The sequence below is a fragment of the Phlebotomus papatasi genome, chromosome 1 (assembly GCF_024763615.1).
Source record: "Phlebotomus papatasi isolate M1 chromosome 1, Ppap_2.1, whole genome shotgun sequence".
Lineage (NCBI taxonomy): Eukaryota > Metazoa > Arthropoda > Insecta > Diptera > Psychodidae > Phlebotomus > Phlebotomus papatasi.
The window spans coordinates 18,515,642-18,532,711 of record NC_077222.1 but is presented as its reverse complement, the minus strand read 5'-3'; the positions used below and the strand labels follow the sequence as shown (position 1 = coordinate 18,532,711).

The window sequence follows — 17,070 nt, the reverse complement described above, 5'->3', positions numbered from 1 at the left end:
GTAGACAGAAGGTACACTGAGAAAAAACGGGAATGCTATTAACTTTTTTTCCTCAGCTTTAATACTTTTTAGGTGTAAAAATATATCAACATTTTTTAATGTTAATTTTACATCTATTTAAGGGTAACATTAACATGGAAAAGTGTAACTTTAACCCCTAATACACCTAAAAAGGGTAATATTTACACCGATTTCGGATCAATACTGCAGGGTAAAATAAACATTTCCGGAATGTTATTTTAATTTTGTATTGTATTGTATTGTATTGTATTTATTTTCATCTTGCATTTCACATTTCCCACCTCCCATGCGTCCATCGACGTCTTAGCGTTGGTGACCAACCTCCAGAGTGAAAACGATGGAAAACTCCTTCACAGGTTGTATAAGTCGTTTTTACAATAATTTCATACATAAATGGTATCTTTTGAAATGGGAAATGTCAAGCAAGAGACAATGGCCAGGCTGGTACAGCCGTATGGCATTTAATATAATAAATAGAGCTTAAAGAAATAACAAAAAGGTATTTTAAATATAAATATAGTAAGTAATAAATAAATAAATAAGTTATACGATAAACAGAATATCAAAGGAAACAAATGAGGTGTGGATTAAATCAGAAGCTCACAAAATACATTCGCGAAACAGCACCCACCCACGTAAAGTGCTCGAAAAGCACAATAGCTAATAATAAGTAACGTACAGAGGACTAAGCTTAGATTAAGATACGGGAAAGTGAGACCAAGCCCAAAGGCGAAAAACCTCCAAAGACCCCTCAGCAAACATGACACCCACCCAAATCCACCCCCCAGACACCCCATCAGTAGTACCCCGGAGCCAAGTCACCCCCGAAAAGGGAATCACATGCCCAAACTTCACAATTAGGGGAAAGAACCCAGTGAAGCCGGGGAAGAAACCACCTCAGCTCAGGAACATGACCATGCTCATCGCACTGGGACATAACAAAACTGTCCAAGGTAACAGACCCCGTACATAAGGCACACCAAGAAATGTCCAGGACGATAGGCGAGAGAGTGTCAGCAAGCAGAGAATATCAAGGGGTACCCCAAGGTGAATGAGCCAACCTTCCCGTAGTTTACACATAGACGGATGTGAGCATCTGCTCAATCAATCCAAGATCAGCCGAGAAATTTTTTCGGATTTCTCTCAAATGAAGGAAAGTTTTACAGAATGTTCGAACGTTCGAACTCGTGAGAATATAGGTATTCTTACATGTTCTACAGCTAAACAATTTTATTAAAAGTAGACAGAAGGTATACTGAGAAAAAAACGGGGATGCTTATTAACTTTTTTCCTCAGATTTAATACTTTTTAGGTGTAAAAATTTATCAACATTTTTTAATGTTAATTTTACACCTATTTAAGGGTAAAATTAACATGAAAAGGGTAACTTTAACCCCTAATACACTTAAAAAGGGTAATATTTACACCGATTTCGAATCAATACTGCAGGGTAAAATAAACATTTCTGGAAAGTTATTTTAACTTTTTCGGATTTCTCTCAGTGTAGACTAGACAGGTAGACAGACCCACCAAATTTGTCATTTTTTTTGTTAATAATTTATCAAGAGGGTGTTTTTCAAAATGAAATGTAAAAAAAGTTATGTAACATATAAGAAAAAATAGCATATTATTTTCCTTTTAATAAAATCCAGTTATTATTTTGTAAATCTTTTTTTTTCAAGTATATAAATGGCGTGTTTCGAGCATTCCGCAAAGTTGGGGTGCTTTACCATTTTACACTAATGATCATTCAACCCCCTTGGGGCAATATCAGGCCTTCCAAGTTGGTATAATTAAAATTTATATCTTTTTCTGGAACAGGTGGAATTCTCAGAGAGGAGTATTGCCTTACTTGTTTGTGAATTGGGCTCAGCACTCGACTATCTGCAATCTCAGCGCGTTCTTCACAGGTGAGTATCTTCCAGCATTCGCGTGTCTTTCAGCAATTCACCTCTTCTACAAGCTCTCAAAAAAAAAGCTCCAACGTTCTCAATGTGTACATAAAGTGCTGGAATATGTTTAGATTACATCTTTCAGACATTTTATGTATATGTGGTTGTGTATTAAAAAGGAGGAAATAGGATTTTTTTCTCTACCATCCACCGCACTTCTACTACCATTTCTCATTGTATTTTTCAACCCCTTTAACCACCCCTAAATTTTTTTTATCTACTACTTTTTTGTTCAATGAAACCACACACCAGCATGAGCTTTTCAGTCTACATTGTAGCAGCGAAAGCTGGGTGGTGGGTGGATGTTAAAAAAAAAATCATGTACCTCTTTTTATACCGCACAGTCCCATCCTCTTGAATGCCACTTTATTTGAGAGAAAAAAAATACCACGAGGCGCAAACATCCCTTCAATGACACAATATACCCCCCACATGACTCTCATATAATGCATTATTGAAATATTTACAGAGATATTAAGCCGGACAATATTCTTCTGGATGAAGAAGGTAATATGCTAACATGAAAATAGAGTTGTTTATTTTTTTATCTCATCACATTTCCTCATTCTCTCTCAAAATCGTGAGGATTATACAAAATTTAACGCGAACAATATAAAAAAAAAGGTTAAAGGAAAATCCTAAAGTGGAAAAGTACGCGGCTGAAGGAAATGAGATGGGTGGTCCCCATACTTGTTGGGAAAAGTAGAAGAATATCGTTCAAGTCGTTAGTCACACTTCCAAGTTTTAGCTTTTGCAAAACATTTAGTGAACTTCTTAATTTTCCATGTGAAAACTTTCCCACACCTTCGCGGGGAGAGAGTATTTTGCGCGCTCGGTGATTCGGCTTCTTTGTCTGGGGATACCATGGAGGACGGGAAAATGTTAAACACCCAACACCTCCAACACCGTGATGTATGCTAAACATTTTTAGCCACCAAATGATGGTGTGGATGTCTTTCTTTCTTTAACAGATTTACAGAAAATCTAGATCTAAGATTAAAGAGCGATTATAAATTTAATATAATTGTATATTTAAGAATTTTTATCTATTTGATGTAGGGAAAGTGTGCCAAAATTCGGCCAGCTTGTAATTCCGGCCAACTTTTTTGTTCCTCAAATATCCATGAATTTTTAGTTATCACTTACTTTAGAGATTATACAACGCAAATTAATAATAAAAAAATGTGTCTTCGACAAACGAGATGACGTGAAAAAGACATTGGAGGAATTCCCGAAGGGCAAGGAACTATGAGAATGAAGGTGGCCGAAATAGGACACCAATGCTATGTCTACATTTTTATTCATTTTAAAATGTATTAAGAATGATTTTTAAAGTAAAAAAAAGACGATAAACTGTCTACAAGGTTCTAAACAACACTCCTAAAGTAGAAGGAATAAAAAAAATCAATTTGTTTTAAAAATATTACATTTCAAACTTGAGACTTTGGCGCTTGCATGCAACTATGCCGAAATTTGGCACACTGACCCTATAACAAAATCAGAGAAAACTATTCTCATCTTTTAAACTTAAAATTTTTTCTCCCTATGAACGAATTAGTAAATTAAAACGTTGTTTTTAAACCTCGTATTACAAATAAATCTTCGTTATTACTGACCGTCTTCATAACATCAACAGAAAATAGTGGAAAATATACTTTTCTTTTTAAAAAATTCTCTTTTTTAAATTATCTACAGTGCACAGGAGTCATAAAATGTTTAAGTTTTCAATAGAAAATTAAAATATTAGGCGTTTCGTCTATTTTATGGAAAATTACTTTTAAGTTTATTTAATTGGTTTTAGATGTTTTAATGGTTGTTTAAATGGTTTTAGAATACCATGCAAGGAAGACCGGGGCAGAATTAGCGAACAAATGAAATTTTCTTTGCCTATAATTTGTGCGGTGGCAGCCAAAATCCCGAATGTTCAAAATCGTGAAAGAGATGAAATTATATGGAGGAAAATGTTTAGAATAATTTCCCAAGACACAGAAGATTTCCCGTTGACTCCAGAAAGTGTGGATGCAATCATCGGAGTAGCTATGACACTTTTAAGAATTCAAGATTTTGGCTTTCGGGATTTTGGCCCATTCGGGATTTTGGCGTTCGGGATTTTGGCTTTCGAGAGTTTGACCGGGATCCAATTTGTGAGTAACATGGTTGAATCAGACTGATGAATATTTCAATGAATAAGGAAGGTCTTAATTAAATGCTCTAAGTTTGCTCAATATTCTTTATAATAAACAATCATATGAATTAAGGGAACTCTATTTCATTTTATTTAGTTTAGAGACTATTTCACTGAATCATTAAAATATTCTCAGTTTTCCTCTTTCGTAATTTATTCTCAAAGATGGTACAACACCCTTTCCAAAGACAACGTTTAAGGGCAGAATCACATTGACAATAAAATGCTCGCCGTAGCTTCAGCGTATTTCGTTAATTTACGCATTTTCATTGCAATTATTACGCAAATTTTCTATTACCGTATTACCTTATCTCATACTTGGTGGCACTAGGTGAAAATAATATAAGAAAATTGAAGAAATAATACGAAAATTCTATAAACGGTGAGCAGAAGAAAGTGTAAGAGAAATTAATCATACAGTTACAGTGCAATCGGTAGAGGCTCGACAAAAGTGCCATGTTTAAATCTCGGCACGGCCGCCAATATCGGAAAAATATTTTCACGCACTATAATAGTTTTAAATCCTTTTGAATATCGTCCAGGAATGGCCTTATGCCCCTCTATTAATGCAAATAGAAAAAAACTTTTCCAAGATTGTAAATTTTAATATCCGGCTATTAGAGTTATACTATCCCGATAGTAAAATATATTATCTGGATTTTAGAATATGGAGGAGGCCTGAGGCAAAATTTAAAGGAGAATAGTAAAACTTACCATCCAGCTAATAATAGATTTTACTGTTCATAGGATGATCGGGATAATCAATTCTAAAGACGAGTATATGTAAATATATTCTACACTACCCCCTGGCAAAAGGTTTTTTTTATATTGACCTGTTTGAAGCCAACTCATAAATTGCTTCAAAACTCAGCTTCTACTTCGAGTTCCGAAAAACTTTTTAGCCAAAGGTCTTGCCTATTGCGCCACTGATTCCCCATAGTCTTCAGTGCTTGTATGCAAAAACGTATGGAAAAATGAAATGTCGAGAGGCCCCTGCTTTTTGAGCTGTAAGCAATAACATTTTACTAGGTTCTCATTTCACCTACTATAAATGATATTAATTGTGAATTTTAACACAGATATTTAATGATTGTTTTTTTTTATAATCATATTTTTGCCAAGATATTATATATCAATATTTCGTCTATTTATTTCATAAACAAAAATACTTATTTAAATAATTGCTTCGCTACGGGGCTATAGTTTTTTATGTTTAATGTTTAATTTCATTTAAGCCCATAATTCGATATACACACGGCTCTTCGTTATCCGGCTGACGTGGGGACAAGATGACATTTAGGTTTTTTGAATGATCAAGGGTTTTTATATTTTGTGTTGTGTGAATTTATTTTCTGTCTGACAAAGAATAAGAGAAATTTCTTCTTGGTGTGCTTATGTTTCATTTTTTTATCACAATTATGTATTAAAAACTTCGACACAATGATAGTAATACTTTAATTCACACTGGAGAAATTTCATGTTTAGTAAAAATAATTTTGAATACATCAACCGCCAGTGTTTGGCAGCTGTCACCCGGATAACGAAATGCCGGATAACGAAGAGCCGTGTATACAACGTATTTAATAAAGTGGTATTTTTTGAAAATTTTTCTCAGTCTCCAATCTATCCCAATTTAACGGCTAATTGGAGTTCAACTTTGGTTCTGTGGAACTTTTGTCGTTACACATCGTACTTCTTTGACTTCTGTTCCACCATTTATATATAGGCTGTCGTTAGTGTTTTGGTTTCCCTTCACGAAGGCCTCAGCAGTTTTCTCACCCCAAACTCCCTCTGGCATGAGGAGTGGGAGACCATAGGACTTTCCCAGAACGAAGGATGAGATGTGAAACATGTCAAATACAAATGTGAATATCGAAAAAATGTCTGAAGGAATATTTTTCTCTTGATCGACTTTTATTGATCCGCTTTTCATTTTCTACACTAGACGCGATATTTTTTTTTGCGTCAAAATACACCAGGAAAAAAAGAAAAGCATAATGGAAAATGAATTTTTCTGAGAAATAGACAGAGAGTCAGAAAGAGAGAGAGTGAGTGAAGTGTGTATAAATTTTATATATATGATTGCTATTAAATGACTTTAACTTGTAAAATGTGGTATTTTATGGATTATATTTTTTTCCTCTTCATCACCCATCAAAAAACAACCACCCACAACGATTCAGGTCACGCACATATAACAGATTTTAATATAGCAACACGATTGCTTCCTGATGGATTGGCCTGCAGTATGTCAGGAACAAAGCCCTACATGGCGCCCGAGGTTTTTATGTGTGCTCTCGAAGAAATTGGTAAGAAATCATCATTTATTTCAGTGATTGAACCATAGGAAAATCATAGAGAGAAAACGAATTTAAAGTGTAGATAAATTTTAAAGTTTTCCTCAAATTCACTATAAAGATAAAGTTATTTGCTAGAAAATATGTATAGAATGGTGTTTATAAAAAATGCACGTGCTCACCTGTCTTCTTTCCAAACATACCTCTTTCGAGAAAGTCAGAAAATTTATGGGAAAGCGGCAGAATTGCTGTGAACCCAGGTGAAGTGAATAGGGCTTTAAAGAAAAGCTTCTAGGTGGGTAATTCCACAAATTAAAAACAACAGAAAAATCCTCTAACAAAAAACATTTATCCCTCTCTCCCAAGAAGCCTTAAAGCTGTGTAACTTTTTTATGAAACCACGTCTCGGTTGAAGACTTTTAAAAGGTTTTTCAAATACTTCACTGGCTTTTAAAGTACTGGCACCCCTTAATGCCATTATCTCTTCAGTCTCGACTGGCACTAGTTGAATACAGTAGAGCCCCGCTATAGGCCATATTTGGTTCCAGATTTGACTATAGTCCATGTCATTTTTTAAAATTATCAACGACTTTTAGTATTGAAATTGCTCGACGGCTTCCACTTTCTTTGCGATTGTGGTACTTGTCCTCGCTCTCTTCATTATGGATCACAATTATCACAACTAACTACTCAATAAAGTTTGCAAAAAATATTAAAATAATTATGACAACATTGCATGTCGCGTACTAAAAAACATAACCTAACTTAGAATCAGTGTTTTGAAATCAACGGTCGATAAATTGTGGACTATAGAGCGATGGCTAATAGCGGGGCTCTACTGTATTTCAAAATTGCAAAATCAGAATATTTTATCAACATTTTGAGTTCGCTGGTACGAAGAGGTGTCAGTACCCTTGAAAGAAAAGAGGACATACCCCCTAACCTTCAACCATTGACAATTGTTATACCATAAATCAGAGGTGTGCAAAAACCGTTTAAACCAAATAAACGTCAAAATAAGTTTGTTGTGTTAGCGGTTTGACGATTGATGTACATGTTTCTTTTGACGTTTATTCGGTTTCAACGGTTCTCGCACGCCTCTGCCGTAAATAATACGACTGACTGTATTCAGGGATAACTTTGCTCCCCTGCTTTTCGCAAACTTTGCTTTAACTCTACAGGACTTACGGTTTTTCCAGTGACCATTAGGGCACTTAAAAATGGTCTAAAGATCATTCCTAAGTACTAGAATTGAATTGTTAATGAAAAGCAGGGGTACAAGATCAGCCGTATTCAATGTACGTAATTTTCTTAAAATTATTGCAAAATGTGATCCCTTGGAGGCAGTACCTAAATTTTGAGATTTTAAAAATTGAATAAGCATGGGTTGATTTTTAACCACGTAACACAAATACGTAGAGAAATTAGCTAAATAAATTTTATAGTGAAGCCATAAAGTGTCTTGTGGAACCATTTTTTAGGATTTTTTTTTGTGACAACTTATCGTTGCAATAGATGTATTAAAGTTCATCATTTCATTTGTTATAAAATCCTTTATCGGCTTGTGAAAATTTCCTTGACAGACCTTTAAGATTAAGATTAAGATTTGTCTATGGGTCGGCTTAAACCCTTATCGGTTCCGGTGCATCCAGGCCACTTATTTGGGCCCATTAAGCACTCCCCATTACTCCATTCTATCTTAACCCCTAAGGCGGTCCTCCAGCTCCATATCTCGGCTTCTGTATGCCTGAGGTACACACACAGTGCCGTATCTATATTGCGGCAGGCCAGCCTTGGTTGGATCAGTTGCAGTGAATGTGTATTTGTATTGACAGATCTCTTTATGCCGAACTCGTTTTCTGTACCAGCCTCTCTTGTTTAGGCGGTTCATTGTCAATGCATTAGGCATTAATTTTCCATCTATTCACTGGACTAATTCGATACGGCTACTGAAAAATCTGCAGCTGCCGAGTTTCGAACCCGAGACCTCACAGTCATAGAGCCACTACTCTACTAACTAATCCACTGAGGCTCTTGATAGACCTTAAATAAATTGAATATTCTCGTAGGAAGTTTAAAAAATCATTCAATGAATCAAGTGTGAGGGCGCTGGCTTTATGATGCAAGCGTCCCGGGTTTGAATCCCCTTTAGATCAGGAATTCTATTAGCATTATAAGTGTTCGAATTGCATAGGGTGAGCTTCATTGCACTTGATTCCATGGGGAATAAGACTGCCAACCCAAATCTGTATATAATAAGAATAATAATGCATGTCTAGAAATCACGCTTGTGGGAAGGCCTAGTTCCTCAATGAAAAATTGGGAAAGCATTACTATTATTATTATACGGGAGGGACATGAAGGGACGGAACGAAACGGGACGGAACGAGAAGGGATGGAACGGGATGGAGCGGAACAGGACGGGGCGGAACGGGACGGGGTGGAACGGGACGGGGCGGAACGGGACGGGACAGAAGGGACGGTTCAGAACAGGACGGGACAGAACAGGACGGGACAGAAGAGGACGGGACAGAAGAGGACGGGACAGAACGGAACGGGACGGGACGGAACGGAACGGTACGGTACAGAACGGGACGGGACGGGACAGAACAAGACGGGACAGAATAAGGCGGGACAGAACGGGGCGGTACGGAATGGGACGGAACGGAACGGGCCGAAATGGAACGGAACGGAACGGGATCTGACAGGACGAAACGGGACAGAACGTAACGAAACAGTACGGGACGTATACATGAAAAATTTTGACCTGATCTGGCGAGGTCGGATTTCACCTCGGTCCACAGAAGCTTAGATTTAAAAAAGAATCTCACTTAAAATCTCCCCTATTGCCTCCTCTTTCAACGTTTCGGAGATGATCTACCTCCTTCCTCAGGTCTACAATTTGTTTTTGGCCAAAATTTAAATATTTAATATTGAAAAGTCTTAGACACATTTTAGTTCAAGAAATAATGTGGAAAAATATTTTAAATAAAAAATTGTTCTAAAACATATTGTAGACTTGAAGAAGAAGATAACCAATCCCTGAAACGTTGTAAAAATTTTTGAAGTGCCTACTGAATAATAAAGCTTTATAAATTTCTTCAAAAATTTCGCTTCTCTATTCCCAGAGCCTAATTGTTACTTGGGTTTCTCTTCCCTGCAGGCATTATTCTCATTATTCTGCAAAGCTATAAAGTTCTTTAATTGCTACTTATTTGCGATGTGGCTTTTCTTTTGTACTTCCAGCCGGATACAGCTACCCCGTGGACTGGTGGTCTCTGGGAATTGTGGCTTTTGAGATGCGAGCAGGTGCTCGGCCATTTGTTGTACACTCCAATACACCTTTGGATGACGTGAAAAATTTATTAATTACACCTCTACAGTATCCACGGTACTGGAGTGAAAACTTCACAGATTTAGTGAATAGGGTAAAAAAAAATTCGATGATCCCTTTCCCTCGTCTCCAAAAAACCCGTCTTTCTTGGGCTAAAACCCACGCAAATTGCTTGAATGCTTTATTGTTGAACAAGATGCAAAAAAGCGCGAAAGCTATGTTGGGGCAAAATTTATGGCCTTTGGCAGAGAGATGGGTGGAAAGAGAGGATGTGGGAAAGTGGAGGATGTCTTAAATGAATAAACAATTTAGGGTTTCTTTCACCTTTTTTTTCTGGGGTCACAGCTGCTGGAGCCAGACCCAGGTGGTCGAATAAGTTCCTTGAGGGAACTAAAGCGTACCCAAATCTTCCGGCATACAGACTTTGAGGCAATTCAGCAGAAGAAAACTATCCCACCCTTTAAACCACCCAAAGACCATTTGAACTGTGATCCCAGCCTAGAGCTGGAGGAGATGATCGTAGAGACAAAGCCACTGCATAAGAAGAAGAAGCGTCTGGCAAAGCAGCGCTCAATACAGAAGGAGAATGAGATTGAGAGTACCTTTATCAAGGAGTTTATTGTGTATAATCGCTATAAGGAGATGAAGAGGAAAGCCATGGAAATGAAGGAGAATGAATGGCAACAGGAACTGGAACAGGCAATGGCCAATTCGGAGGTGGCCCACCTGAAGCCCATTGAGGAGGTGGCAAATGAACCTAGCACATCAGGCACCTCAGCTGAACCCCTCGACTTTATCGATCGGACACCCTCACCAAAGTCGAGTGTATGAGGCTGGACCCTCACTCATCTGCCACTCTGCTGTGACACTCATAGACATATACAGAGTGCAAATTGAGAAAGTTTCAGCCAGGTGCACAACTCCCCGACAACGCCCACGACAACAGTGGCACCAGATATCAAAAGTTAAGAGACTTCTTTCGCCATCATCATGTCAATTTTCCCCCGTTTGTGGAAATTTTCGTAAAACTTCCAAAGCATGTTAATCAGGCATGGAAAGTGAAGTGAAGACTGATGGGTTTGAGGATTAAGAGTCAGGAAAAGGGATGAAGGTTTCAATTGAAGTGATAAGGTGGAGCTTTTCAGTAAGTTTGACAAGGAAAATGACCCACAAATTGCTTTGATTTAATGTATATTTCGAAGATTGTGGGGAAGTGAAATAAAAATGAAAAAATAGGGGAAAGGCGGGCCATTTGAAATGCACACTATTTACAATATTTTTCTCATTACTATTGAAAAAAAAAGATTAGGTAAGTGATTTGAGGCAGCAAAATCCATAAAATCCTATACATTTAATCAAAGCAAAACTTACAAAGTAGGGTAATATGGGGTAATTTGGAATCATTTTCAATTCGGAACATGTGAGATTTTTGACTCTTTCTGATGGAGAAATAGAAAAAGAATTTAAAAAAGGATTAAAAGATAAAATCGAACAAAAAGACGAGTAAGAAGAAAAGGAACAGTTTTTATGTTTAGTTTTTTCTTGCCTTTTTGCACACCAAAAACCAGGGGGGTGACATTAGCTCTGAAAAATGCGACTAGTTTTAGTGTAAATTTTTTCCTGTTTTCGTACATATTTCACGAGATATCTCCAAAACTACGTAGGTTGCCAATTTGGGGTTTTCGGTTGCCTTTTCGTTATTAAATTGGCTTTTATTTTGTATCAGTATTATTTGCTAATTCACTCTACAATGACAGAAAACAGCTAATAAACTCAAAAGTTTTTTCGGCACGCTACAAACATATGGGAAACATAGGAAACGTCATGCCACTGCCTAAAACCGTAAGTTATGGCGCTGGCACACCTTTCCAATTGAGTGAAATTCAATCGATTGGAATTTTACCACTCACTCTTTCAAACTGAAATCAGATATAGTTGTCTCTTTCTGCCAAATGAAATTTAAAATTCAAATTGAAATTGAAAATGAAATTTTAATTTCCATTTGATAGAAAGAGACAGCTATATCTAATTTCAATTTGAAAGAGTAAGAGAGGTAAAATTTCAATCTATTGAATTTCACTAAATTGAAAAGGTGTGCCAGCGCCATTAATCTTAAAATTCAATTTTCTTTTTATTCCTTTTTTTATTTTGAGGTATGTCTGGGAGGTGATTACCCCGAAAATTCCGAATTGAAAATGATACCAATCCAAATTACCCCATTTTACCCTAGACATAGGGTAAGTGTGCCTAATTTCGGCATAGTTACATGCAAACGCCAAAGTCTCAAGTTTGAAATGTAATATTTAAAAGAAAATGATTTTTCTGTTACTTTTTTTTATAAAGAGTGTTGCTTGGAACATTGTAGACAGTTTATCGTCTTTATTTTCTCCAAAATCATTCTTAACACATTTTAAAACGAATAAAAAATGTAGACATAGCATTAGTGGCCTATTCCGGCCACTTTCAATCTCATAGTTCCTTGCCCTTCCGGAATTTTTGCAATGCCTTTTTCAGATCATCTTGCTCGTCGAAGAGATATTTTTTGTTTTTTTTTTCTTGTATATTATAATCTCTAGAGTACGCAAAAACTAACAATTCATGGAGATTTGAGAAACAAAAAATTGTGGCCGGGATTGCAATCAGGCCGGAATTTGGTACACTTACCCTACCCCACTCTTGACGAGACATATGAAATCAATTTTTTCGATAAAAATGAATTCTAAAAATTAAAATTATAAATCAGATCTTAAAAGACATTGATAAATAAATTAAATTTTATAAAATAAAAGCTGTAAGATTGAAAAATTTGTATAAAAGACAATCAAATCGCTCGATGTAAATAACAACGGCACAAAATGTAAAGAATTTCTGTTCTTTTGTGAATAGTTGTTGTTATTTTAAACGTGTGAAATTAGAAATAGGGTAAAGGCTCATAATTTTGTCCAGTCTGCTTATAAGCATCGATGTTCCAATTTTGAAGTGCGATATTTTCAATACTAATTGACTTTTTTTGTTACTCTCTTTTCAGAAGGGTTGTTTAAAAACTTGGCAAGGGTTTATTGTCTTTGTTTTTACTAAAATTAGTCTTAATACGTTTAAAAATTAATTGATATGTAGAGGTGAATTTGACTCGAATTTTGGACAACTTGGTTATTAATTTGGACAACTTGGCTGTAAATTTGGACAGCTAATCCGACTGAATAGAATGCCCATTGATCTTTATTTCATGAACCAATCTTACCAAGTCCTCTTCCTGTTCATGTAAGGGAAAGGTAGAATGTCATAAGAAACCCGGAAACTTTCCATATCATTCATTAAAGTGAGTTGACTTCGGTAATCCAAGTACGTGCGGATTCGCTCATTCCCTGGCCTTTCCGGGAGCCTTTCAAGGCATTTCTCGCTACATCTCTTTCGTAGAGATGATGCTCCTTTGTTTCTCCAGGCATTTGTCCAACCTAGTCATCACAAAAGCTAAAACTTCACGAAATTTCGAGAGAAAAACACCTGTCCAAAATAAGGAATATCACCTCACTGGTGAATGTCTTAAAAAATTTCCCATTTTTCACACGAAAAATCTAATTCACAAGGCAAATCTCACTTCAGGTCAAATGTACAAATCACCATTAACGTGAATCAACACAATATTCAATGAATATTCAATAATATCCCTTAAAAAGAGCGAAAAAACATTGTTAGTACTTCACCACAGCTAAATAAACACAAAGTTCAGTCATATTTCTCGTAAGCAATTGCTCACATTGAATTTTTAACAAAGCAATTTCAACTCAAATCATATTCAAAATTTAACGTTTTTAGTGTTAAAATCTTCCAAAAAGAACAAATATTTAGATAGAATTTATTATTCATCAAATATTTGAATAAAAATCCATAATTTTAATCAATTTTTTATAGTGTCCAATTTTATCCTCAAAGTGTCCAAAATAAGAAACTGGACAAAACTATGAGCCCTTACCCTATATTAAAACGCATCTCAAAATTGGATAAAATATTGAGGTCTGACTTTTCCCTATTTTAGATCCTTGAAAAGATTTTTAGAAAAATCCCACCAATATGGCATTTTAGGAATTCAATGTTGAACTTACTGAAGCAAAAGAAACAGAGAGTAGGAGTTGTATTGAGGTGAAAAATCTCAAAGGATAAGACAAATGCTTCTCCTCGCATTTTATTGTACAGAATCTACCTTTTCCAAGAATACAACTGGGAAATTATTTCCTTTTCTCTCCTCTTCCTCCAGTCAAAGAAAAATATTTCAGATATTTCAATATTTGAATAATTCTCGGTTGAAGGTATTTTTTCGAAAAAAAAATTAAATCTCATGGATTTTATGTAGAAAAGTCACAGAATGTATTTCCGAGTCACTAGCCTGAAATTGGTACTCAATTTAGATGTGGATTTAAACATCAGTAAGTCGCATGGTAAATATCTGGAGATGGATCCCTCTTGGGAGATCCGATAGAACGATACAAAATGTATGCATATTCCCAGGAGATGGAGGCCTGGGGATTGAAGATGGGCCACAGAGATTCTCCTTTATTATGCAACCATCCTCCCTTGCTGTATAGATATACTGGTATCATCGCAAGTAATTTATTCGTGATTTCTGACGAATAATCAGAGTATCATCATCATCTGACTTCTTCCGTTTTCCGAAAGCCAAGCACCACCTTAGCTGTTGGGGCTTTTGGTGACTCTAGGGAATTGTGTGTGGTATGCCATTTGAGAGGAAATGGAGGAGAGAAAAGGTATATAATTTTGTCCTGGGAAAGACGATGACGTGTAATCAAAGCTTAAGAAATTCTTCCCGTCTAATATCCATTTTATTCGAATTAGACAAGATGATAGGACGTCTCGAAACACAAAGGGAATTCTAAATTTAATTTAGGAGATAGAAATTCTAATTCATACACAATCTCCTATCCATGCAAATCCTCTTTCAAAAAAAATTTTATCTGCTGGGTTAAAAGAAAAGGACGAATATTGCTGAGAGATTCAGACTTTCGCTTCAAGCATTTTTGCAAAGGATGAACAGATTTGTGGATATAACAATTTTTTTCCGCGAGAACTGATCCCAAAATGAGAGAATAAAACAGCAAGAAAAAACATTATAATTATCCACTGGAATATGTTGTATAAATTAACTGATGCTGATAAGAAATATCCTTTTCTCCAGCCCCAGATTTTCCTCCCACGAAAAAACAGTCATTAAGGAAATTTCCTTTTAACTCCCTAAATTAATTCTTCCCCCCTCGCACAATTTCACTGTCCCTAATTGACTGTCTCAATCCACTGCACAGAAAAAAACATTTTGTAAAAATGTTCGTAAATGTTTGTGAATTCCTATGGAGGAGTTACGAAATGCTCGTAAATCGTATAACCCACAAACATGTTCGTAAAAGTTTGTAGTTTTTTTCAGAAAAATTGTTCGTAACACGATCACTTGACGACTATTTTTTGTACTTTTACAAACATTTGTTCGTAAATGTACGTAAACATACAACAAAATGTTCGTACAATTTTGTCATTTGTTCGTAAATGTTTGTTTACCTGTCGAACATCTTACGAACATTGTATGAACATTTACGAACAAATGTTTGTAAAAGTACAAAAAATTTTCGTCAAATAATCATGTCACGAACAATGTTTGTGAAAAAAGTACAAACTTTTGCTGTGTTATCACACTTGTACATTAAAATTTTAATATGATTCACATTAATTGTCGCTGGTGAGAGTCCAAATGTGTAATTTGTGTGTTTGAATCATTTCATATTCAAAATTTGATCGATTTGTTGATAAAAAGGTAGACTTGGCCCGCAAAATTTGATACAAATTGATTTATAGCATTAATGCGAAAAATTAATGTGATTTTCTCTTTAATTTTTTAATGTGAAAAATATTTATGCTTTAGGTACATTTAAACTTATTTTTGCAGGCCAGGTCCACTTCTTTATCAATAAATAGAAAAACCCCAAATATTAAGTGACTCAAAGACACAAATAACATATTTGGACGCTCACAAGCGACAATTAATGTGAATCACATTAAAATTTTAATGTGCAAGTGTGATAACGCCGTTACGAACATGTTTGTGGGTTATACGATTCACGAGCATTTCGTAACTCCCCCATAGGAATTCACAAATATTTACGAAAATTTTTACAAAATATTTTTTTCTGTGTGAAGAAAAAAAACTGTTTTCCGATTAAGTTGCACAGGACTGTGATATAAGAAAGTGAGAAGATATTGAACTTCATTTTAGAGGAATCACCATTAAACACAAGATTAATTAAAGTTAATTACAATCTCAATAATGTCAACTTTTATAGATCACCTTTAGCGCGCAAAATGGGAAGCATATCGATGTACCGAATGCTAAGGGAAAAGAGGTTACAGTCGCACATAAAATTTACTCATAAAATATTAGGAAAATGAAAAAATAAATAGATATAAATATTTACCATTTTCTCACCCATGATGAAAGCGATAAATCTTTTAAAGCACTTAATAAATGGAGAAGATGATGACATTAAATAGGACCAAAACTGCATTTCAAAATAAAACTTATTTCACAATTGCTAGTTCAAATAAAACTAAAATTATGAGAGCTGTATCACTCAATATTTATAGTTGTAAGATCAAGGAAAATATAGAGAAAATTCTGAAAAAGAGATAAAACCAAATTATTATGTCTTTTAATATCTTTCCTTTGCTTTTATCCACCTTCTTCGAGAAAGAAAAAATCAACTGACGACAGTAAAGAATTATGATGGCCTTTAAACTGAAAGTATGAGCTTTAAGCTCACTCACAATTTCAGCTCAATTCTCTCATAAAGTCCCCAAAAAGCCCAATAAAATCCCCTCAATAAATCGAGCCCCCCCCCCAAAGTGGAAAGGTGTTGGAAAAGGTGGGAAACCAGGTAATTTCCTGCTTCAGGACCCATCCTGCAAGTCAATTTGCCCACAAAGGCAGAAATTGCTGTGCACACAAAATTCCATTAGCATTTCTTTTTCAATATTTCGCTTGTTTATCTTTGCCATCGAGCGAATAAATGTACATAAGACGACAAAATTTTCAGGTGATAATTTTGGCTGATTGAAAAAATACACTTGAGGTAAGCGCAAAGTAAATTATCTACCGTTTCTACCATTTCTTTATAATTAAATGTGTGGTTTCGTGCTGAGTTTCCGCTGAATGTAAAAAAAGCACACACCCTAGCGTGGGCTGTTCAAAGAGAAATATTAAAGCTCAGATATACATTATTC

The 17,070-nt window shown here is 35.5% G+C and overlaps 1 protein-coding gene across 1 annotated transcript in view; it reads left to right on the top strand.

The window, feature by feature from the left end:
* Positions 1 to 11,348, top strand: part of LOC129798064 (serine/threonine-protein kinase 32A) — a 96,038-nt gene extending 84,690 nt beyond the window's left edge. The window contains exons 5-9 of the mRNA XM_055841030.1: positions 1,843 to 1,931; positions 2,443 to 2,480; positions 6,342 to 6,467; positions 9,702 to 9,883; positions 10,135 to 11,348. Of these exons, the coding sequence (XP_055697005.1) occupies positions 1,843 to 1,931; positions 2,443 to 2,480; positions 6,342 to 6,467; positions 9,702 to 9,883; positions 10,135 to 10,620 (921 nt within the window). The 3' untranslated portion in view covers positions 10,621 to 11,348. The remainder of the gene's footprint in view (positions 1 to 1,842; positions 1,932 to 2,442; positions 2,481 to 6,341; positions 6,468 to 9,701; positions 9,884 to 10,134) is intronic.
* Positions 11,349 to 17,070: the final 5,722 nt, after the last annotated feature.